General features: G+C 49.5%; 1 protein-coding gene across 1 annotated transcript; it reads right to left on the reverse strand.

Annotated features, from left to right (window-relative positions):
- Positions 1 to 805: 805 nt before the first annotated feature.
- Positions 806 to 12,172, reverse strand: Phyhip (phytanoyl-CoA 2-hydroxylase interacting protein). Its single transcript, XM_052732819.1, has 5 exons — positions 11,418 to 12,172; positions 7,660 to 7,844; positions 6,235 to 6,409; positions 4,093 to 4,210; positions 806 to 2,864 (listed from the first exon to the last, which is right to left on the reverse strand). Exons 2-5 carry the CDS (start codon positions 7,822 to 7,824, stop codon positions 2,330 to 2,332), a joined length of 993 nt encoding a protein of 330 aa, XP_052588779.1. The 5' UTR covers positions 7,825 to 7,844; positions 11,418 to 12,172; the 3' UTR covers positions 806 to 2,329.
- Positions 12,173 to 24,290: the final 12,118 nt, after the last annotated feature.

Consider the following 24,290-nt stretch of genomic DNA (forward strand, 5'->3'; position numbering starts at 1 on the left):
GGTGGCTTCAGGTGGCATGCCCGTGTGAGCTCCCTGGTGGAAAAAACAACTCAACCACTCTATCCATTGCTCCTCAGTCTCAAAGAGAGGCACTACCACATTGCCCTGATTGCCCTGCATGTGTCCCAAACCCAAAGTTCTCATCGAAATTCACCTCCCATAGTGATGGGTTTAGGAGGCATTGCCTTTCCTAAGGATAATGGAATTAGTGCCCTTATGGAAGAGGCTGGAGTGTGGGCTGAGTTGTAGTTCAGTAGAGTGCTTGTCGAGCATGCAAAAAAGCCCTGCATTCCGTCTCCAGCAACTCAGACACCAGGCATGGCAGCCCCTGTCTGTAATCCTAGCACCCTGGAAGTAGAAACAGGAGGATCACAAGTTCAAGTTCAGCTCACATAGGGAGTTAAAGGCTAGACTGGACTAGAAACCCTCGCTTTTAAAAGGGGGCCCTGCTGGAGATATGGCTCAGCAGTTAGAGCATTGGCTACTCTTCCAGAGGACCCAGGTTCAAGTCCCAGCACCTACATGGTGGCTCACTACCTCCTGTGCCTTCTTTTGCCCGGGTACCAGGCATGCACATGGTGTGCTGGCATACACAGAAAACCAAAAAAGAATTTAAAGGCTAGGGAAGCTTACTCACCCCTTCTATCATGGCGGGGTTGTGGGGTGCACAGAAAGAAGGCAAAGATGGCTGTCTATGCACCTGGAAAGCAGGCCCTCCCCAGACATCGAGTCTCAATTTCTAGAACGGTGAGAGTCTGTGGCATGTCCTTGTAGCTGCCCAAATGGACCGAGACAGACAGAGCCGTTGGGCCATGGTGGTTTATTGATGCACATGGCAAGCACAGCACAGGAGGATGTGCCCCACCGAGGGACAGAGGACAAGGCGGCAGGCTACACCCATAGCAATGCTGTCAGCGGAGGGGCAGAGGCTTCGGGGTCAGATCCTCTTCTACACACATTTTCTGGGATCCCAGACCTCCTGGCCCATCCCAGTGAGGTACCTGACTGTCTACCAGGACTGTCTCTGGTAACCAGCCATTCACCTGTCCCTCAGAGGTATGGCCCTGTGGGCCTGCCAGCTCCTCTGTCCTTCACCGCGGCCTGTGTATCATCTTCTGTCACCTCTGAAAACGTGACTATGACTTCCCCTTCCTCTACTCCACTTCTCCACCTGCTTGTCTCCTCTCAGGGAATCCACCCTCACCACCCTCCTGACCCAGACAACAGTGGAACAAGATGAAAACATGGGGGACTGTGGGGGGTGGGATTCATCAAGAACTCCCCAGGGGAGCAGCCCAGATAGGGCTGGTGTTCGGAGCAAGAGGTGGTATGACGGAGAGCCCACAGTCTGGCTCACACACGGCACAGAATAGTCATGACTTGAAGGCAGAGCGGGCGAGTGAGCGAGCAAAATGCACAGCCAGGCGGGGAGCCAGGGCTCTGTGGGCCACACTTAGTTCTCCAGCTCTGTCAGGCCCAAGAAGACAGGAGGTGGCCCACTTCTGGCTGAGGACTAGGTCTCAGGGGTCTCCTTCCCCCTCCTCGACCCCAGTAGCTGTTTTTTGTTTTTGTTTTTGTTTTTTCGGGCCCTGGTGCTCTCTGAGCAAGGGAGAAGGTTTGCCAAGGACTGTATCATCCCCAGACAGAAGAAAGTAAAGATCTCAAGAGCTCAGAGCCCTCCAAACTAGGAAATGAGAGAGGGTACCTTTCCAGAGAGTGGGAGGGTGTCTCAAGTGGACCAGTGACAGTGACGGTATGGATAGACGGTTCTCCCATGCGGGAAGAGGGTTCTGGGGTGTGTGTGGGTGGGTGGGAAGGAGCAGCCAGGGTGAGGCGGCAGCAGTGCGGGACGTTATTTATAGAGGGAGGGTCCTGGCCTGGAGGAGTCAGACCTCGGGGTCCAGCTGAGTAGGGAGGGTGCTGTCTGAGGTGGCCCTGAGTGGGGTGGGCGGGGCTAAGAAGAAGGTGCCCCACAACTTTCTGCATCTACATGGAGGCCAGGTTACACACGGGCTTTGGCCCAGGAGGCAGGGAGGACTCTGGGAGATGGAGGCCTGCTTGAGGCCCCCAAACAGAAGAGGAAAACAGAAAAGGAAGTTATCTCCTGCTGAGAAACCCCCCACCCCACCCCAAGTCCACCAGGCCTGAAATGGGCCATGCTAACTAGGAGGATCACCTTCTGTTGTCTCCAACACGGGGTGGGAGAGGGGTGGATGGACAGAGTGGAGGGAGCAGGGGGAGGGGAGAGAGAGCCAGCTCCCCAAGCCTAAGCCGCACATTCCCCGTCCTCCTGCCATCTCTCCCCAGGCCTCCAGCTCCCCAGGAGTCCCTAGCGGCCCACGCTGATGTTACAGGTCTTGCAGCTGGGATCTTTCTTGGCGTCAGCCGTGGACAGGCTCATGAGCTGGTGCCCGCTGATCTCTCCCAGTGTGCCCAGGGACAGGTCGACCGGCTCGGTGTAGATGATCTCCAGGATGAGGTCCTGAGCATGGCGGAAGATCAGCTCCCCGTCCTCCACACTGCAGGTCAGGAACTTGTTGCAGGCAATGTCCAGGAGGGGCAGACGGTCACGGCAGAAGCGGTCCCCCAGGGAGCCCTTGGGTGCCAGTACCAGGATGGCATAGTGGTAGGCTGTGTACATACAGTAGAAGTCCGCAAAGTAGAGGTTGGTACTGGGGTTGAAGAGGCGCTGGGCAGGGATCTGGAAGCGCCAGCGGCCGTAAGGGGAGTCCTGTGGGGGCTGGCCTGTGTTGAACTCCGTGTTGCAGCTGAAGAAGACACCATGCAGCATGCCACTGGTGGGGGAGCCGTGGCTGCCACTGTTGTCCTTCAGGTAGGGCTGCAGCACGTTCCCGCAGTGGGTCCTGCCCACCAGGGAGGAACGCCAAAGAGAAGGGGGAAATGCCATGGGTTAGCGCTGCTGGAGCCTGGCTGCAGTGTGTAGTTGAGAAGAGAACGAGCCAGCCCGACTCCAGCATTCCTATTAGCCTGCAGCCCCCGCTAGTCACAGACATTAAGTTCTTCTTTCACGCTGTCTCCCTCACCAGACTCTGAGGATAAGAGGAACCTCTGCCTTAGTCTATCTGTCCTGGCCCCCAATCAGGAGCCCCGGCACAGGTGGGTACCCCTTGTCTCTCTTTCATTCTGAAAAAGGGATCCTAAACGGGACCATTGCCTCTTCTTTAATAGAAATACCGAAGACTCCAGTTCTTTACCATTTTCTTAGGGCATGGGGGGAACGCCCACCACAACTGCCAGTAATGATAAAGACAGCAGCCGTGGCAGACTGCCCTGACCTAGCTTGGAAGGACGTGGACTTGAAGCAGTGTCAGCAGGTGTGGGGGAGGGTGAGGACGCCCTGGTCCAGCCTCATTCTTGCCTGGTCCTGGCTGTCCCGGGAGACAAGTGACTTGCCAGCCCTTGGTGCCCTGGGCTCAGCATCAGTAGATTCAAGTGCGTACTGGTCTGTCTGTCTCTCTTTCTCTCCCCTGCCCCCGCCCACCCCCCACCCCCCAAATGGAAGCAATGTATATGTGAGCCACTGATAAATAAGATCGAGGCCACTCTGGCTGGACCATGTGTGTGGGTGGGATCCTCCAAGCCCAGTCCTTTGGCTTCCTACCTGCCTCTTGTCAGTATCCTAAAAGGGTTTCCCCCAAATGTTTCTCTGGGGCCTTGGGACTCCTTAGCATTCAACTAGAAAGCTAGCCAACTGAGAGTCTCCAGAACTTTCTGTGCTCAGGACTCTTTCATTTTGCCATCTTCTTGCCACCTCCCCTTTGTTCCTGGGTCCTGACGTACACGATAGGTCCCAGTAAAGGAACTGTCCCCGAAGGCAGGGTCATACCCAGGACTTACTACCTAACCTTTGCCAGCAGAGTCCTCTGCCAGGAAGCCCTACTAAAATGTCCTTGATCTTTCCTTAGCTCCAACCTCAAAGTAGTAGTCACTTTTTTTTTTTTTTTTTTGAGATAGGGTCTTGCTATGTAGCCCAGGCTGGCCCTAAATTTGCAGCTATACTTCTGCCTCAGCATCCTTGGATGGAGGAAGAGCTGGGAAGGGAGAAGCCTTAGCAGGTCTGTCTTGCCCTACCTGGCATGCTGGAAGTACTCCTTGTGATGGTTGCGGTAGAAGACAGAGAAGCGGAGCATGCGGCCAGCGATCTGCTCAGCCTTCTCCTGCAGCTGGGCAAGGTGCTCCTTGGCATAATCTGCAAGAGTCCAGGCGGGGTGAGGCAAGCAAAGGATCCACTGCAGGATCACGACTTCCTCCTCTTTACACCATCCACCCAGCCTGCAGGCAACCTTGTCCTCTGGACCAACAGGGGAGCTTCTGCAATAGCCTGGCCTCAGATGGGACAGGCCAGCTGGCCTTGGCTGGGAACACGGAGCACTGCTTGTTGTCTGTTCTGTGTCAGCATCGCCAGAGGCACAGGGCCCTCTGAGTCCAGAGAGGACGGAGGAATGCCTGCTATCACTCGAGGGGCTCCCAGACTGTCATCCCAGTGAGAAAGAGGGCCAACGGGGGGGGGGGGGGGGGGGGGGGGGGAGGGAAACCACAGGGTCCTTTGGGGGCGGGGCCCTTCAAAACTAGGTGAGAGCCTGCCCCACAGCTAGTGCGGTGGCTAGTTGTAATTTTAAGTGGGGGGCAGAGCCTGGGCCTCAGGTGAGTGTTCAGCAGAAGCGGGGCTAAGGCACTGGCTGTCTACTTGACCCTCGCTATGTGGGAGAAACAAAAAAGGCTGACACCAGGACAGGAAAACTGTCCCCTGACACTGGACCAGGGGTCTTGGTACCTAGGCAGAGTTGTTAGGCTACACAGTACCTTGGAACAAATTATGAGGCATTTACTTATTGCAACCACCGCATTTCTGTGTGCTGGGTCTCAGGAAAAAGCAGGGCAGACCCAACTACAGCATTTCCAGACGCTCAGTTTAGATTAAACACCCACTGCATATGCAGTTCGGGGATGCCTCTCCTACAAGGAGCAGGGGCGCCTCTCTAGTCCAGTTATGGCAACTCAAGGAGACTAGGGGCACAGATTTTGGCAGAGGATGGAGCCAGCAGCCTCGGAGGCCCCAGGGCAGAGAACGTTCTCTGCCCCTTCCTTGTGACAGAGAGCAATCTGGAGCAGATCTCACATGGACACCAAAGGGATAGAATATTTTGGGGCAGCTCCTTGGCTCTCGGTGACAAGCATACACAAAGTAGTGTTTGTTCATGCGAGAATTTGTGAGTTAGGCTCTGCCTAAGAGACCTTACAAGACCATCAGATGGGAGCCATTTTTCCAGGCTAAGGAGATACTTAGGACCAACAAAATGTTATTGTGCTACCAAATGACCACTGTTAGATGATTGATGAACAAAACATGATCTAGTCAATGCAACGGAATACTGCTAACCTTATGTGGGAAGGAAAGTCTGGTAAATGATACAGCACCTGTGTATCTTACTGATATTCTGGGAAAATAAATAAGGCAGTTCCCAAAGGACAAATACTTGATCTCACTCATATGAGCTACCTTGCAGAGTCAAAGATCATAAAGATAGAAAGAACAGAAGCAGGCATGGCCCAAAGGAGAGGAAATGGGAAGTGGAGGCTCCGAGGGTATAGTGCTCTGGCTTTGCAAGATGGAGAAGTCCTGGAGATCGGTTGCACAATAACAATATAGAACCACTTAACACTTCTGTACTTAGAAATGGTTCAGATGCTCGGTTTTATGCTACATCTATTTACCACGATGACAAATATATATTCTTGGGGCTGAAGGGACGGCTTATCAGTTAAGATCATTTGCTGCTCTTCCAAAGGACTGGAATCTAATCCCCAGCATCAATGTGGGGTGGCTCACAACCACCTGTAACTCTAGTTCCAGGGGATCCAACACTCTTTGCTCATCTCTGTGGGCACTCAAATGAATGTGCGCACACACAGACACACATGTACATATAAATAAAAATAAAATAACTTTATATATATATATTTTTTTCTCTTTAAAAAAAAACAGAAAAGTAGTTCCATCCCTTCACACAGGTGGTATTGCTGATGGGTAGAGCGTGCATCTGTCTACGCAGGCTCTGTGTGCCCTGTCTGGCCTAAGCACGGCACCCAGAGTGCAGCAGCTGTTTCTGAGAGTGCGGGGCGATGATGAAGAGTCCCACCATGGCCCAACCAAGCCAGCTGTGTTATGGAGGCAGGGTATTATATTATAATATAATATAATCAGGGTCTCACCTCCCGTGCAGAACTCCACAGTCTCACTCCAGCCAGACACCAGGTACTCCCCGTCACTCTGCTTTACCGCTGTCTGCACAGCCACACTGTATTCTGTACGGGGACTCAGGAACCAGTGGCCTCTCACCGTCATGGGCAGAGGCACTGCCTTGGCCACGAGCTTGGTGGGGACATCCTGAGAAGTGAGGTACAGGTGGAGAACCAAGCGTCAGTCTTGAAGTCACACCCCATCTTGGCATTATTCCCGCATCTCAGAGGGTCTCTCCTCTTCCTCCCAAGGAAGGCCAGAGTTTCAGAGACTCCATAGCTCTATGACCTGGCCACCATTTCACTGAAGAAACGAACAGCGGCTTGAGGCTACCTCCTTCAAGCCCCGCGATGCCCCATTCTCTTGAGAACTAATGGGAAAGGCCACTAGGGAAGAGGGCCCCAAAGTTGAAGGTAGCAAGACCTTCATTTTTGAGGGAGACTCTGAGAAATCTGCACACCGCAGTGCTGTCTCCACGGCAACGGTAAATGCTGGGAAGCCAGGGAGGAAGAGAAAAATATGCCTTATTCTTTGGGGGGAGGGCCAAGGGGGTGGTGTGGAACATTCACGTCACCGTGGCAACTGGCCTGCCAAAAGACACCCAGATCTGGGGAGCTAGATCCAGAGAGAGAGAGAGAGAGAGAGAGAGAGAGAGAGAGAGAGAGAGAGAGAGAGGGAGGGAGAGAGAGAGAGAGGGAGAGAGAGAGAGAGAGAGATGGAGTGCGCGAGCACGCCCACAGCAAGCTGTCACCCTGGGAGTCGGCTCCTTCACACTGAACTCTCCCCTGCCTATGCATGCAGCTGGAGAAGATGAGAGATTCCCTCCTACCTGCTCCCATGCTGGCTTTTAACCTGGGGAAAGGACACACCGAAGAGAACCCTCCTCCTACACGTCTTTCTCCACCAAGAAAACAGACTAGCGGGCAGGGGAGGAGCAGAGAATACCTAGGACTATGTGCAGTATTACATACTCAGCTAAAAGGGGCCTACATTGCCCACCCAACCACACGTATGACCTCTGAGCCTTGGGTTTGGAACATGATCTGGACATGTGAGGTCTTGGGCCCCATCCTGCACACCCAGGTGTCCTGCTCCCGTCTGAAGCTCCAGTCATGGGGAACAGCAGCATTGGAGCTGTGTTAGGCATGGGGCCAAACAGCACAGAAACATCTCTCAGGGAATCTTTTCAGCTCTACAAGGGGAGTGTGGTCATTCCATTTTTACCAAGGAAGACACTAAGGCTCAGAAAGGTCAGATCCTTTTGGCAAGACGACCCCGTGAGAAGAATCTGGATTTTGGCCAGGCATCTGTCTCGTCACTATTTGGCTAGAGCGCCCATCAATCTGCTTCCACGTAGCATAGGGGCGGGGAGAGGTACCAGGGCATCCTTTACTCACCCGGTGCTTGAACTTGTTGGAGTTCTTGTTTTCCTTCTTGTTGAGGTCAATGAAATAATGGGTGACCCTTTCCAGGTCACTGTCTTCCATGGCCCAGGAGATACGGAAGGAGTCACAAGTGATATTGTTGATCTCGATGCTGTGGGGGGTGGACAGCAGTTCCATGTTCCCCTCTGGTTTGGCTCCTGTGGGGATTGCGAGCCAGAGGAAAGATTAGCATCTCCCTCCCATCCCACAGAGTTTTCTGGAATGTGCTGCTCCCATCATCATGCTTTGTGAGGTGGAGTCTCACATACCCATCAAATGCCCCTGGCCTCATAAATGTGATAGAAAAGATTGCAAGGGGGCTGGCTAGACTGGACAGGAGGGACCCAAGGTGAGATGGGGCACTCTCTGGAGGGGCTGCTGGCTCTCCTTAGAGGGTCCACAGAGCAGACGGCACCTGACAGGTGGTAGAGGCAGTGGGAACGCCGCCAACACTGGGCAGGGACAGATTTGCAGCAGATGGAGCTGAGGAGGGAGGGGCCCTTAGCCAGCAGGCGTGAAAAGAGAAAGGGTGGGAGTGGAGAGGGTGGGGAGGAGGAGGAGGTACGCAGGAAGCACCTGCTGAGGGGCTGATGCCTGAGGGCTGAGGCAGGTGGCAGGGCTGGGGCAGCCAGAGTCCACAGGGGCCAAGACCCTGAGGCTCCAGCCTCTCTCCTCCCCGGGAGTGACTGGAGCATCTAGGGACCCTGTGGGGGAACTGGAGGGACAAATGCTATGGATATATCTGTGGTGGGTGGGGGTGGCATGGGCCACAGCCTGCTTTAAGCTCCTTTTTGGTCCATTACTTTGACGTGCGGTTTCTATTTTCACAGACTCACTTGATTTTTCTTTCTTTCTTTATTTCTTTCTCTCTTCTTTTCTGAGACAAGGTCTTGCTATGCCGCCCAGGATTTGAACTCACTATCCTTCTGCCTCAGCCTCCCAAGCACCGAAATCACAAGTGTGTGCTCACTTCGCTCTTTTAAAGAATTACTTTTGGTCTTGCTGAGGCAGGGTTTCTCTGTGTAGCTCTGACTGTCGTGGGACTCTGTAGACCAGGCTGGCCTCCAACTCAGAGATCTGCCTGCCTCTGCCTCTGAGTGCTAGAATTAAAGATGTAGGCCACTTAAAGAATTACTTTCAACACTGACATCTGTTGGGGGCCAACATAAACTAATAACATCTCACACAAGTCTGGAGGATATACAGGTACTGTTATACTCCTTATTTATTTTACAGACAGATAACCAAGGTTGGGGACACTGACATGTCCACATAACCAGCAAATTACCTGCACTCTGGAGGCCAAGTTCTTTATTACGGACTAAGGTTGTGTGTATGTGTAGTGTGTACATGCTATATGACTGTTTACTTTTTCTCTTCCTATCAGTGTTTTTCAAGTGATCAAATCTTCCCTTGCCTCCTACTCCATTCCTTCAGTTCTACCCCGACTTTGTGCCCTTTGGGCATGAAAAGACTACACCATTATTTCTCTTGACCGCGTTTGACCGGGCTAGAGTTAGTTGGGCTTGCCTATAGCCTGGTTCTCTCAGGAATGAGGATCTTGGGGGAGACACAGAGCTCTGGCGCACTCGCTCGGGGCCTTTCCTGGCTTCTCTTCTGCAGCTCATCACCCAGCACATCTCACAGCACCTCCTTCTCTGCTCTCATCCTTCTTCTGCTTCCCTTGCCCAGGAGCTAGGGTGAGGGCACCTTGTGCCTGCAAAATCAGGTACTTTTATTTATAGCTCCCAGAAAATCCAACCCACATTTTCCTGTCAATTAAGCCTGCTCCGGAGCCTGGCACCACTAAATTAACCTGTGGACTGCCTGGAAGGCAGGCAGGTACAGGAAAGAATGAGGGTAAGGTTGATGGCCTTATTTGCCCAGATGTTCCTTAAGTCCAATATTTTCTTAGCTTCCCGCCCTGCAGCCAAACACCCCTGGCTTCATGCATAGGAAATCTATGGTCAATAAACATGGGAGTGCTACCAGATCTCCTCCAAAATGAGAAAAAAAAATGGGATGGGGTATTTGGAAACATACCTACAATAATATTTCTGTATGTAGTTTGGGGGAGGGGTGTGGAGCAGCGAGGGGTTGGCAATGCCCTGGATACAGTCAAGGAGCTTCTGAGGGAGCTTTTTGCACCCGCCAACATGAGCACACACTCCCACCTGAGGCCCTGAGTGGCTCCCACCCACATGGGATCCAGCCTACACCTGCCCTGAGCAGACACCTGTCCCTGCCTTGACCCCTCCTCACTTTCCAGTCTTCCTAGAGGCAAGGGCAGCTTTGGTGGTGGGTGGAGATTCCAGGTCAGGTGCTTGCTCATCCCTTCTCTCCATTTCTGGGAGAGCTGCTCTCCACCCTAGCCTAAGGTCTGGGAGAGTGGGAGCACCCGACCCTGCAAGGGCAGCCAGCCAGCATGGACGAAGGGCGGGTATCAACCCAGTCTCTGTACATCCAGATGCCTAGGGAAGGGCAGCCTGTGAGGGACAGGTTGAGGCAACACCCTAGGAACACCCACAGTCCCATGTGAATCCACCCTAAGCAAGCATGTACACACCCCCACGCAGGCAGGCATGCATGCACACACACACATGCGCAAGGGGTGCCCACACGCCTCCTTAGACATCCTCATTCCTCCACACTCACCTACGCATGGATGTACCCTCCTCCACCTTGCACATTCTAAGAATGTCCCAGTATTTCCCCTTCGAAAGCTGTTGGTTGCCTTCATGCCAACGCACACATGTTCATGTCCACAGGCTCACACATACCCGCATGCATGTGCCCCTCATCATCACAAGTCATATTGGGGAAAAAGAGGAAGCCACAGGCACCAACACACATGCATGCTGCCTCCCCCGCAAGAAGGCAAGCAACCCATATAGCTGCCTGTGCACACACGCACATCTGAGCACGAGTCAATCCTTGCGTGGATTCTGGTATTCTCCATGGAGCCTTTGTAGGTTCCAAGACACAGACTTTGAAAACATGTTTGTCTCTGGCCACATTGGTCAGCCTGCTTCTTCACAGGCCAACAGGTTTGAACACCTACTCAAGTTTGCCCACAAACAGAGGTTTGGGCCCACACTTCCCACCTCGCCACCTCGTCTTGCCCCGAAGTTGCCCCTCCCTGCATAGAAACAGCCTGGTTGCCACAGTACTCCCTCAACATGTACTCCCACCCACATGACAAGTGACATGTCCACCCCCTAAAAATACTGCCTCTTGGGGCTCCTGCCCACATATGCCCACAGGCTACTCAGATAAACGCTGCCCCCGCACACATGTACCTCACGCGTAAAAATGTTCTGAAACATGCCATAAGCCGGTCAGAAACCCCAAAGGAGGCTAACTGCGTGGTGACAGACCTATCTACGCAAGCCAGCCTCCAGCCTCATTCCAACCATGCAGACACGTTGTACACACTGGGACCCCTTCCCCAAACCCATTCCCCAAAGCCACTGGCATGCCATAAGGAAACCTCCCCCACCCAGCTGAACCTTTTGGCATTGCTGGCTGCGCAGAATGGTCACGGGGTAACTAACTGTGTCGCCCCGGAGACCAGATCCAGCTGTTAAAGCCCTTTGCCAAGGACTTAAGGGGACAAGGTCTCCAGGCCTGGCAACCCAGGTGGACAGCCAGGACAGTTGTGGGACCCTGGTGGCCACAGCTCTCAACCTTTCAGGACAGGCAGGGTGGTTTGGGGGAAGAAGCGCACTTACCTGGCTTCAGCCGGCCTTGCAGAGGGAGATTTGGAAGTGAAGGAAAGGAGAGATCTCTCTGTGGATGATGAGCTCCCCAGGCAGGGGACAGCAGCCTGACGCCTAGGTCACAGGCAGCCGGGCACGCTCGCTTCTCTCTGGGCTACAGGGGAGGCTGCTTCCATGCCCCACAGGCAGCCACTCCTGTCTCGCTCTGCAGCTACTGCTACTGGCCCCGGCAAGAAGACGACGTTGCTCGCAGCCCAGCGAGTGAGTCCAGCACACGAAGAGAGAAGCAAGAGCGAAATCAAAGCAGCGTGGAGGAGAGAGAGGCAGAGAAATCGAGAAGGAACGGGAGAGCCAGACCGAATCTGGCTCCACCAATGGGATCAGAGGCTGCTCAGCGTCAGGTGATAACAAGCAAGCTTGGTCCCTGCTCGCCCAGGCTTGTGGGAGGGGGAAAGGGCAGAGGGTCCCCGGGGAGCTATACAGATGTCCTTGGAGGCAGCAGCTGTGGCTTCTGCCACATTTCCCCCATTCTTCCAGGACAAGATGCCTCCCGAGCCAGTCCAACACACCCCCTACTTGGAAATCTCGGGCTTGAATGCAGCCCCCAAACTTTAAGGGGCTGGGACGGGGGTGGAGCTTAATCCAAGGGCTCAGGAGACTGGGTAGAGGAAGGGTCCCAAAGAGGTGGCTGAGCTGGGGTTGGAGGGACCTTATCTTCAGTCTAGATGATCTCCTAGGGAACCTTCACTGATGCGCGGCTCCATTTTCTTACCAACTCTTATCAAGAGAAACCAGCCCCGCAGCCTCGGAGACTCAGGAGTGTCCAGGGAGAATCTTCTAGCTGCTTAAATGTCCCCAAGAAAAGGAGTGGGAGACAGGCGTGTAAAAGAGGGAGGGATGCATAGAAGCAAGAATGTGGGGGGGTGGAAGGATACACAGAGCTTTGAGTGTTCTCATCCCAGCCACCCTCCAGGCTCGAGGCCACCAAAACCCTGAGACTGCAGTCAAGAGACGACCATCAGTAGGCTTGTCTACCACCCAGCGCTGAGGATGACTGCAAGTCTCCAAGGGAACATTCAAGGAAATGTGACCGAAGCAACAGTGACCAAGAGTTGATCCCATGATGAAAAGCACAGGGTTTTGTAGTCTGAGGGAAATGGAAAGGATTTCAGCTCTATGGTTTTCTAGCTGGGTGACCTCGGACAAGGGACTCTAACTCTGAGCTTGGGTTTCTTCATTTGTGAAGTGGGATGATAATACAGGTTTATTGTTATCGTGGAGTGAGATCATTATGTAAATCACTCAGCTCTGGGCTTGGCACCTGAGAAGTGTCTGTCATTTAGTCAGAGCTGCTATCTTTCTCATCCTTGGTGGCAGTCTTTGCCCTGCAAAGAGCTCACAGTCTTCTAGGAGAGGTAGGAGGGATATTTAGAGGGTACATTTAAAGAATAAGGAGCCTTTAGTTGGCCCTTCTGCATCTGCTGATACAACCAAGGATCAAAAAGATGTTTTTAGCCTGGGCAGAGGAAGGCAGATCTCTGTGAGTTCTAGGCCAGCCTGGGCAACAGAGTGAGTTCCAGGAAAGGCTCCAAAGCTACACAGAGAAATCCTGTCTCAAAAAAAAAAAAAAAGAAAGGAAAAAAAAAGATGTTTTTAGGGGCTGGAGAGATGGCTCAGAAGTTAAGAGCACTTGAAAAGAACCCAAGTTCTATTCCCAGCTCTCAACCATCTGTAACTCCAGTTCCAGGGGAATCCCATGCCCTCTTTTGGCCTCTGCTCACAATGTACACATGGGGTGTTGTTGTATAACAGTTTCATGCAAGATTGAAACATTCCATCCTACAGGGGATCTCCTTAAGCAGGAAAGTAAACAACTCAAAATAAATCCAGGAAGTCCCTGAAACTGACCAGATTCACTAGGCTCCTCTCTGCCAGAGTAAACGATAAAAGCTGAGACTCCCTCTCAGAAGAGCAAAGCTGAGCTGCAAAGAAGACTCTCAGACAAACCAGGAAGCTGCTGAGACCAGACCTGCTGCCTGGAAAAAGCTGAGCTTCTGGAAGAGCTTTAGACCAACCGAGGAACCTGGAAAGGACACTCTCCAACCTGCTAAGCTGCCTGCAGGCTTTGTAAGCTGTTCTGCTGGGGTGGGCTTTGGTGATGCAGCCGTCTTTGAGCCATTTCTGCTCCTGCAAGTAATTGCTCACCCATATTCCTGTTGTAAGTAACCCCAATAAAACTCATCGGTTCACCAAATTGGACTTCGGTGGTATCTGTACTTTGGTCTGTCATGAGCTCCCTATCTGGGGTGAGTAGATGTATGTGTTTTGTCTTCCCTGGAAAAATTTTGTCACACACCAGGTGCAGCAGCCATATAGGCAAGCAACATACCCATCCACATACAATAACATTTAAAACTTTTTTTCCAATATTGAATTAATGGGGATGAGAATGTTGCTCAGTTGGTAGAGCGTTTAAGCATTTGGCCAGAATGCACAAAGCTCCCCGCCAGGAATGGCAATGAATGCTTGTAATCTAGACCTTAGGGGGCAGAGGCAGAGGAAGATCAGAATTCAAGATCATCCTTAGCTACGTAGCGAATCTGAAGCCAGCCTGAGCTACATAGAATTTGATTTAATTGTATTTGTATTGAACATGTACAGACTTTTTTTGTTTTGTTTTGTTTTTGAGACAGGGTTTCTCTGTGTAGCTTTGGAGCTCACTCTATAGCCCAGGCTGGCCTCGAACTCAAGAGATCCGCCTGTCTCTGCCTCCCAAGTGCTGGGATTAAAGGTGTGCGCCGCCACCTGGCCAGACTTTTATCTCTTAAACCTCACATAATATTTAGATTAAATTAGATCGTAGAAGTAAATTATGGAGGATGCACGTAAGTTGCAGGTAGACTCCATGCTGTCTTTATGTAAAGTACTTGAACATCGTCTGGTTTGGGCACCTGTGGAGATGTTGGAACTAACCCCGTCAGTGCGTAGAGATGGTGTCCAGCTAAGTTCTGGGTACAGAAAAGGATTCAGAGCAGGAAGAGAGGTCGCCAACTGCAGAGCACACAGGAGATGGCAAATGAGAAGGGGTGATAAGGGAGAGATGTGGGAACAGCAGATGCCACTTGACCCTGGAGTGAGGACCCCAGGAAGCAGGTGTGAGCTGAGCATCGAGGAACGTGCGCGGAGAGGGACTTGGGGTCTGTATTTATTGGTGGCAAGGGTCAGCTACGGGTGACGGAGACAGAATGAAGAATCCACAGGGCGCAAAGCCAGGCAGAAGCCCGGCCTTCCTTAAATGGGCGTGAGAACTTGAGCGAGTCTGGTCAGATCATGCACCACAGAATGTGGAGTGGTGTGTCACACGGGCAGGATTAAGCACCCCTTTGGCCAAACACGGGGCCCTGCCCCTCACACGCCCACACTAAGATGTTGAAACTCAGAAGAGATTTGAGACATCACCACCCAGTTAGGAACAGTTTCAGTTGTCTAGCCTAAAACCCTAAGACCAACCTGAAGGGCAGCAAGGGAGGAAAAGGCAGATTCTCTGTGACTCGGTTTCCCTTCCTTTAAATGGAAGAGTCCTGAACCATGTATGTTTTTCACCTTCTCAAGATGGCACTTGAAGTCTGCCTGAGATCACGAGCCTCCGTGGTGGTGAAGAGCAGCCGCATGAATGACCCTTTGTGTAGCTGTATGCCCGTGAGCCAGATGAGCAGGTGAGGGTGCAACCCTTTATGGCTCATGCCTCTTCATGCCTCACAAGGACTCCTCTCAGAGCAGGAGGGAAAGGTATGGTCAGAACAAAGCACAGCCAAGTATAACTAGCTGCGTATAGGAAATCCACCAAACAACCAAGTAGATGCTATCTTTTGTCTGGCTTCTCTGTTCTTTTAGATGGGGTTTCACTATGACACAGTGGCTGGCCTGGAACCCATTCTATAGACCTTGGCCTCACAGAGATCTGCCTGCCTCTGCGTCCCCAGTGCTGGGATTAAAGGCATGTGCCACCATGCCTAGCCAGCTATGTTAGTTTAATAACTTTTTCTTAACACAAGCCACATTCGGTCACTGTAGAAATATGTGAGTACTTCATTGTAAAAATTAAGGTGGGAGGAGGGCTGGAGAGATGGCTCAGAGGTTAAGAGCACCGGCTGCCCTTCCAGGGGTCCTGAGTTCAATTCCCAGCAACTATCTATAATGAGATCTGGTGCCCTCTTCCAGTATGCAGGCAGAACACTGTATTTAATTAAAAAAAAAATAAGAGGGAATTAAAATCACTAGTTTTCCCATCTTTCAGAAATAGGTATATGATATACACACATGGTTTTATTACCAAAAGTGGGAGGAAGGATTGGAACCTGATTTTCTGACTTAACAATACCCTTTTATTAATGATACAATCTAAATTGCTGTCTTGTGTTCCATTGTTGGGTCCCTTTTGGAATCCTCTACTCATCTGATTCTTTCTTCATGAAACATGCTTATGACAAAATTTCTTCTCAAGCCTTATATACACTTTTTAAAAAAATATGAAAGCTTAAGTAAGCTATCAAAATACAGATTTAACAAACAATTTTTTTTAAAAGATCAGCCAAATGTGATGGCTCATATGTCCAGCACGTAGACTGAGTCAAAAGAGTTGTCTTGAGTTCCAGGTCAGTCTGGGTTACAGAATGAGATCCTGTCACTGAAACCCTCCCCACCCCAAAAGAACCAAACCAAAGCAAACAAAGCAAAAACACTATCCAAGGGGCTGGAGAGATGGCTCAGCAGGTAAGAGCACTGGCTGTTCTTCCAAAGGACTCAGGTTCAATTCCCAGCACCCACATGACAGCTCACAACTGTCTGTAACTCCAGTTCCAGGGGATATGACACCCTCACACAGACATACATGCAGGCAAAACATCAATGCACATAAAATAAAAATAAATAATAAAAAAAACACTACTCAAACAAAACAACCCATTTATGTGACAATTGTAGAAACTGATATGTTATAGCTCTGATTTTTTTCAAGATAGGGTTTCTCTGTATAGCCTTGGCTGTCCTGGAACTCACTCTGTAGGCCTAAAGGAATGCACCACCACTTTATCTGGACATTTGGTAATATTTAGGAATTGCTGGCTCTGATGATAACCTTTTATTTATTTATTTATTTATTTATTTTTTTGGTTTTTCGAGACAGGGTTTCTCTGTGTAGTTTTGGTGCCTGTCCTGGATCTTGCTCTGTAGACCAGGCTGGCCTCAAACTCACAGAGATCCATCTGGCTCTGCCTTCTGAATGCTGAGACTAAAGGCGTGCGCCACCACCGCCCACCTAGCTGTATTTTTTTTAAGATTTTTATTTTATGTGTTTATTTTTGCCTGCATGCATGTCTGTGCACTGTGTGTCCGTAGCGCCCAGGGCCGTCAGAGAGGGAATTAGATCCCCTGGAACTCGAGTTCCAGGTGGCTGTGAGCAACCATGTGCATGCTGGGAACCAAAGCCAGGTCCTCCCAAGAACAAGATAAGAACAACAAATGCTCTTAACTTCGGAGCCATCTCTCCAGCTCTGTAGTGATTTTGTAGTTATTTTTTAAAGTCCCTTTTCTTTAGAAACATATATTGTCATATTGAAAAATGAACAATGTACTACATATGGTTTGTTCCAAAGTGACCGTGGTGGGTGGTCATCGAGCTGAAACAAGAATGGGCTCCTGGAGATCTAATGAGCTATTTTCTTCCACTTTTGTGCACTGTTGGAAGTTTCCACGTTAAACATTATACCTAAGCCAAGACTTCGATAATAACAAAGGCACTTATTAAGCACCAAGACACAGTGCCAGACATGTGATGTGGAAGGCAGTCTTGAGAGGTTGATTCATCAACCTCATAACTGAGAGGGAAATGGAAAGAAGGCCCAGCCCCAAAGTTAGAAAACTAGATTCAATTTCAGATCTGAATGCAAAGACTATATTCTGCATGGTAGAGAGGTAGATAGTACATACAGAGTCTGATATACTATAGAAAGAACCTGTCTTTAGAAACATTGGATGTGCCGGGTGGTGGTGGCACACGCCTTTAATCCCAGCACTCGGGAGGCAGAGCCAGGCAGATCTCTGTGAGTTCCAGGCCAGCCTGGCCTACAGAGCAAGATCCAGGACAGGCCCAAAGCTACACAGAGAAACCCTGTCTCGAAAAAAACAAAAACAAACAAACAAAAAAAGTTAGATGTATTTATTTTTGTAGCTGGAAGGTTTCTCCGGTCCTGGCTGGGCCTGCCCGGCTGGTACTACAACCTCTCAGTCGCTTATAAAATAATCATTCAATGGGCAGTGGTGGCACACGCCTTTAGTCTCAGGACTCGGGAGGCAGAGCCAGGCAGATCTCTGTGAGTTTGAGGTCAGCCTGGTCTACAGAGCGAGATCCAGGACAGGCACCAAAACTACACAGAGAAACCCTGTCTCAAAACAACAAAACAAACAAAATAATCATTCAGAAGCTTCATATTAATTATTAATTATATGGCCTATGGCAGGCTTTTTTGCTAGCTAGCTCTTATAACTTAACCTATTTCTTTTTTTTTCTTTTTTTGGTTTTTTGAGACAGGGTTTCTCTGTGTAGCTTTGCGTCTTTCCTGGATCTCGCTCTGTAGCCCAGGCTGGCCTCGAACTCACAGAGATCCGCCTGGCTCTGCCTCCCGAGTGCTGGGATTAAAGGCGTGCGCCACCACCGCCTGGCAATTTAACCTATTTCTATTAATCTGTAAGTTGCCACGTGGCCATGGCATTACTGGTCTGCTGACATCTTGCTGCTCCTTTGGCGGCAGCTGGTGTCTCTCTCCTCTCCTTTCTTCTCCCCGTATCTCTGCCTGAATTTCCCACCTGCCTCTAAGCTACTTTGTCATAGGCCAATGCAGCTTTATTTATCAACCAATCAGAGCAACACACATTCTCAACGTACAGAAAAGAGAGAGCATATTTTATGAGTATTTTTGTCTACGTGTGTGTATGTGCCTCACATGTATACCTACAAGTGGTTGGGAGCCACCATGTGGGTGCTGGCAACTGAACCTGGGTTCTCTGCAAGAACAGCAAGTAGTCTCAACTGCTGAGCCATGTAACCAGCCTCAAGCTTACCGTCTTAATACTGCTTATGCACTTTATAAAATCAAAATGTATAGATAGATTTTTCTTTCTAGGTAGGCTGAATGTGGGGATCCCATGAGCCAACAAAGCACACACATCCATAAAGCACCTTGTTTATTCAGTTGTGCTTACAATGAGAGAGAGGTGAGGGGAAAGGCTGTTTATGAGCACTGCTTGCTTACTTTCACTGTTTGAAACTGCATTTAGATACCCTACAGCTCTCAGTGGCTACGCTTTTCATAATTAATCAAGAACATTAATGAACTGGGCCTAGTGACACTGCTACTCAGAAGGCTGAGGCTGGAAGATCACAAGTTTGTTGCTAATCAGGGCAACTTAAAAAAAAAAATCCTGCCTCTGTATAGCAGTCTGAATAAGAACAGCCCCCATAGGCTCATATACTCGAATGGTTAGTCATCAGAGAGTGGCACTACTTCAAAAGGTGTGGCCTTGGTGGAGTAGGGTTGTCCTTGTTGGAGGAAGGTGTGTCACTAGGGGTGGGCTTTGAGTTTTCAAAAGCCTAAGCCAGGCCCGTGGCTCTCTCTTCCTGCTGCCCTTGGATCTGGATGTAGAACTCTCAGCTCCTTCTCCAGCACCATGTCTGCCACCATGCTGATGATAATGGACTAAATCTCTGAAACTGTAAGCAAGCCCCAGTTAAACACTTTCCTTTATAAGAGTTAAAAGGGTTGGGGCTGGAGAGATGGCTCAGTGGTTAAGAGCACTGGCTGCTCTTCCAGAGGTCCCAAGTTCAATTCCCAGCAACCACATGGTTCACAACTATCTGTAATGAGATCTGGTGTCCTCTTCTGGCCTGCAAGCATGCATGCAGGTAGAACACTGCATGCATAATAAATAATAAATTTTTTTTTTTTTTTTGGTTTTTCGAGACAGGGTTTTTCTCTGTAGCTTTGTGCCTTTCCTGGATCTTGCTCCGTAGACCAGGATGGCCTTGAACTCACAAAGATCTGCCTGCCTCTGGGATTAAAGGCGTGCGCCACCACTGCCAGGCTATAAATAATAAATCTTAAAAAAAAAAAAAAAAAAGAGTTGTAGGGGTCATGGTGTCTTTTCACAGCAATAGAACATGAACTAAGACACTCTGGAAAGTTAAATCCCCATCACTGATGACACCATGCACTTTGGATGCAGGACCCAGAGGACCCAGGCTGGATATGTCCTGAAAGTCTCCTCCCTGGGGACTAGCTTTCATGGTACCAGAAGGCCATACAAGCTTCGAAAGGAGGGAAGCAGCCAACACTCCCACTCAGCTATGACACCTATGGAGCACAATGACCATGGCACAATAACCCTAAGGGTGCAGCAGTTGACACCCACTCCTTGGTGGTAACCAACAGCTCTCTAATTGAACCTAAGGCCCGCTCAACAGGAGGGAACTAATGCCTGGTACTGGAACTATTTGGAGCTAGTGAAGTCATGGATTTTGGAGGAGAATCTACAACCACCAATTTACTAAACCAGCATAATCCCTAACTACATTCTAATTACTTATCCTAACACCTACAGATAAGTGTAGTTCTTACCCCTCAACAAGGTAATTTCTCTTTGCAATAGATGGGAACCACTCAAACCCACAACTGATCAAAATACAGTTGTGGAGCCCAGTACCAGCTGATACATCCACAACTCCTGTGCCTAAGATTCAGGGCTCACTGCAGAAGAGTGGGCAGAAAGACTGTAAGAAGAACAGGGAGTCTGCTGTGAGGTTGTGCCTCCCAGCAAAGTGAGAGAAGCTACATCCATGCAGTCTTACCAACGTGGCTGCCTAAACATGACCTGAACAAGGAGGACACAAATTGACATGCTAACACGGAGGAGGCCAAGTCCATGAGCCCCCAACCCCAGACAAAGAACTAGACCCAATTAAGGAACGGTGACAGAAGGAGAAACAGTTCTCCCCAGGGGAGAGCACACCAATCTGTTACTCAACACCAAATGGTCAAGGTCAGGTGTGGTGCTGCATACCTTTAGTCCCAGTATTTAGGAAGCAGAGGCAGATCTCTGTGAGTTTGAGGCCAGCCTGCATAAAGAGTTCCAGGAGGCCGGGCGGTGGTGGCGCACGCCTTTGATCCCAGCACTTGGGAGGCAGAGGCAGGCGGATCTCTGTGAGTTCGAGGCCAGCCTGGTCTACAAGCGAGTTCCAGGAAAGGTGCAAAGCTACACAGAGAAACCCTGTCTTGAAAAACCAAAAAAAAAAAAAAAAAAAAAAAAAAAGTTCCAGGACAGCCAGGGCTACATAGAGAGACCCTGTCTCAAAACAAGCAAACAACAGAAAAACCAAATGGTCAGAATTGAAAACATACATACAAGTAACATTATACAGACTGAGCAAGTTGTATTTATGTATTTAGGAACACACACCACTACCACTGATCAAACATTGAGCCCTTACCTAGCATCATGTATGAGGTACTAGGTTTGATCCTAGTATTTCAAGCCAGAGGAAGAAAATAGGAAAATATAACTTAAAAATAGCATTTATCTATTTATGTGTTTATTTCTGTGCATCTGGAGAATCAAACCCAGGGATTGTGTATGCCAGGCAATGGCTTTACTCACCTGCACCTGCCCTAGACCCCAAATGGTTTTTACATGAATGGTGTCAGAGTTAAGTTTCCCTCCTAAAAACAATCTACCTTAATATATGTATATATATATACATACATATATATATATATATATATATATATATATTTAATTTTTTTTTTGGTTTTTCAAGACAGGGTTTCTCTGTGTAGTTTTGCGCCTTTCCTGGAACTCACTCTGTAGCCCAGGCTGGCCTTGAACTCACAGAGACCCGCCTGGCTCTGCCTCCCGAGTGTTGGGATTAAAGGTGTGCGCCACCACTGCCCGGCTATTTCTATCCACAGCCAGACTTGCTCCATAGTCTCAGCACAAACTGGAAGTCGTTCATTCATTTTAAAAGGTCTCTTGGGCACTCATTATGTATCAGGCACTGTTTGAGGCAGGAAGAATAGGTGATGGACAACCACCTCACCCCCACGAAATTATTCTTCTCATAGGGCTTGTTTCCTGGTGGGAAGAATAGAGACACATAAACAAGCCAGACGCTATAGCCTGTTTGGAGGTGACAGAAAAGTAAGTCAGGAAATAGAGTCAGAGGAGGGTTTTTTGTTTTGTTTTACAATTTTAAGTAAGGCCACCAGAGAAGCCCTCTGTGTGAAAGAGACTGGGGGATAAGGAACCTGACTCAAGGGAGGGAGGATCACATGCAGCATTCTAAGGGGAAAGAGCATTCTAAGCAGAAGGTGCAGGAGTCCTGAAGCAGAAGCCTGCCAGATATGTTCGAGCTGGGCCTTGAGTAGCAGGAACAGTCAGAGAGGGACTCAGGAGTGGAGGCCAGCGAGAGTGTGTGGTTGGATAACCAGATTATGCTGGGCCAGGGAGCCATCCTAAAGCTGCTCTTCTGAAATAGGCATCCACTGGGGAGTTTAAGCACAGATGTTTAAGACACTGATGGGTACTGTGTCACTTGTGCTGTGGAGACTAGACCAGGAGGCCCATCTGGAAGGGAGTCCAGGTAGGAAGTTATTATAAAAGGAGCCACCAAAAGTGATGGTGGCCTGCATCAGAAAGGTGGTGGATGTGTGGTAAGATTCTGGAAAAATCTAGAAAAGCTGATGTAGTAAGGGAGTCTATGAAAAGGGAGTCAAGAACTGCAAGGGTTTTTACACTGACTTGGAGATATGAGCTGCCTAGCATGCCTCTGGCCCTGCTTTCAATCCCCACTCTGGGGTTGGGGGCAGATTTTTGATGTAACAACTAGAGGGACATAGTTGCCATTTAGTAAATTGGGACCACTTTTAATAGAATATCTAAAGTTTGGATGTAGCCCTAGGTTTTAGATGCTGTCTTAGGGTTTCTATTGCTGTGAAGAGACACCATGACCACAGTAACTTTTTTTTTTTTTCCTGCAACTCTTATAAGGAAAGCATTTAATTGGGGCTGGCTTACAGTCCAGAGGTTTAGTCAGTTATCATCATGGCGGGAAGCATAGTGGTGTGCAGACAGACATAATGCTGGAAAAGGAGATGAGAGTTCTACATCTTGATCCACAGGAAGCAGGAAGAGATTGCCACACTGGGCAGGCGTGGCTTGAGCATCTGAGACCTCAAAGCATGCCCCCAGTGACACACCTCTCCTCCAACAATGCCACACTGTGGGAGCGTGCTGGGAGTCCAGCTCCAACCTACTCCTCCACCTAAGAACCCTTCTAAAGGTGGGAGCAGGTCGGAGCTGGACTCCCACACCACACCTACTCCAGCAAGGCCACACCTCCTAATAGTGCCACTCCCTATGGATCAAGCATTCAAACACAAGAGTCTGGGGGGGGGGCGAACCTATTCAAACCACCACAGATGCCTGGCAGACATCCAAGTGGCAGTGTGGACAGACAGACAGATACACATATGTGGGGCTAAGGGACTTCCCTGCTGGAGCCCTGAGAAATGCATACAGTGTCTCCTTGGGAACAGATCAGGGCAGGGGAGATGGCTCAGTGGAGAAAAGGATGCTTGCCTGACCCGAGCTCCTCAGAACAGACAGTAGAAGAGAACTGCCTGCTGAAAGTTGTTCTCCGACCTTCACACTCACACAGCAATGATCAATTTTAAAAATTAAAGTAACACAAGTATGAAGCAGATCAACTAGATAATGATAATGGAGAAAGTATGGGGGTGGGGGGTGGGGGTGGGGAAGGGGGCGGGGCGGCATGCGACCCTGAGGACTGAGTGTCTTGAAGTCCAGGCAAATGAGGAGAAACCAGTAAACTAACCGCCCGCAAGCAAAGGGATTAGGATAAATAACACAGAAAACAAGTCACAGCTTGAACTTGGGCAGTGTTCTCATACCACAGATTCCTTTTATTTTAAGGATATGTATTTAAAGATTTCTTACTCACTTTGTATTTCTGATACCCATTAAGAATTCACAGACATGTGGTTCTTAACAGAATCTGGCTATAACTTCCCAAACCAACCTTAGACTCCCCAGTGTTTGTTAGTTTCTTTACTTATCAGTAAGAATGATGATCATCTTGACTATGACATTCATGAGCATAACATGGAAGAGGTTGCTAATCACAAAACTAGGTCTCCTGGAATCATATTCGTTACACAGGATTCAGCTAAAAATAACTTCCAAGGTCCCATTGAGGCTGGATGAAAGAATCTAGCCCTCAATCTTTGGGAGAAAATGAAGAGAGATGGGAACAACGTGCTCAGAGTCTATTAGTTTAATTAAAGGAAGGCTGGAGAAAGTCCCTAGATAGATTATAATAATCACTGTTAGAAAGCAATCTCTCAAATGGCAGAGATATGGCTGGGGATGTTGTTGAGCTGGTAAGATAATTTGCCTAGTATGCACAATGTCCTAGGTTCCATTTCCATAAACCAGGCATGGTGGCTGTCCTGGCTAGTTTAATGTCAACTTGAAACAAGCTAAAGTCATCTGAGGAGGACACCTCAATTGAAAAAAAAAATGCCTCCATAAGATCAGGCTGCAGGCAAGCCTTAGGACATTTTCTTAATTAGTGATTGATGAGAGGGCCCAGCCTATTGTGGTTAGGGACACCCCTGGGCTGGTGGTCCTGGGTTCTATAAGAAAGCAGACTAAGCAAGCCATGAGGAACAAGCCAATAAATAACACTCCTCCATGACCTCTGCATCAGCCCATAATGGGCCCTCTCCCATCAATCTCTAAGAAGGTGCTCTATGG

This window comes from Peromyscus californicus, unplaced genomic scaffold (genome assembly GCF_007827085.1).
Source record: "Peromyscus californicus insignis strain IS unplaced genomic scaffold, ASM782708v3 Scaffold_12__1_contigs__length_115047231, whole genome shotgun sequence".
Classification (NCBI taxonomy): domain Eukaryota; kingdom Metazoa; phylum Chordata; class Mammalia; order Rodentia; family Cricetidae; genus Peromyscus; species Peromyscus californicus.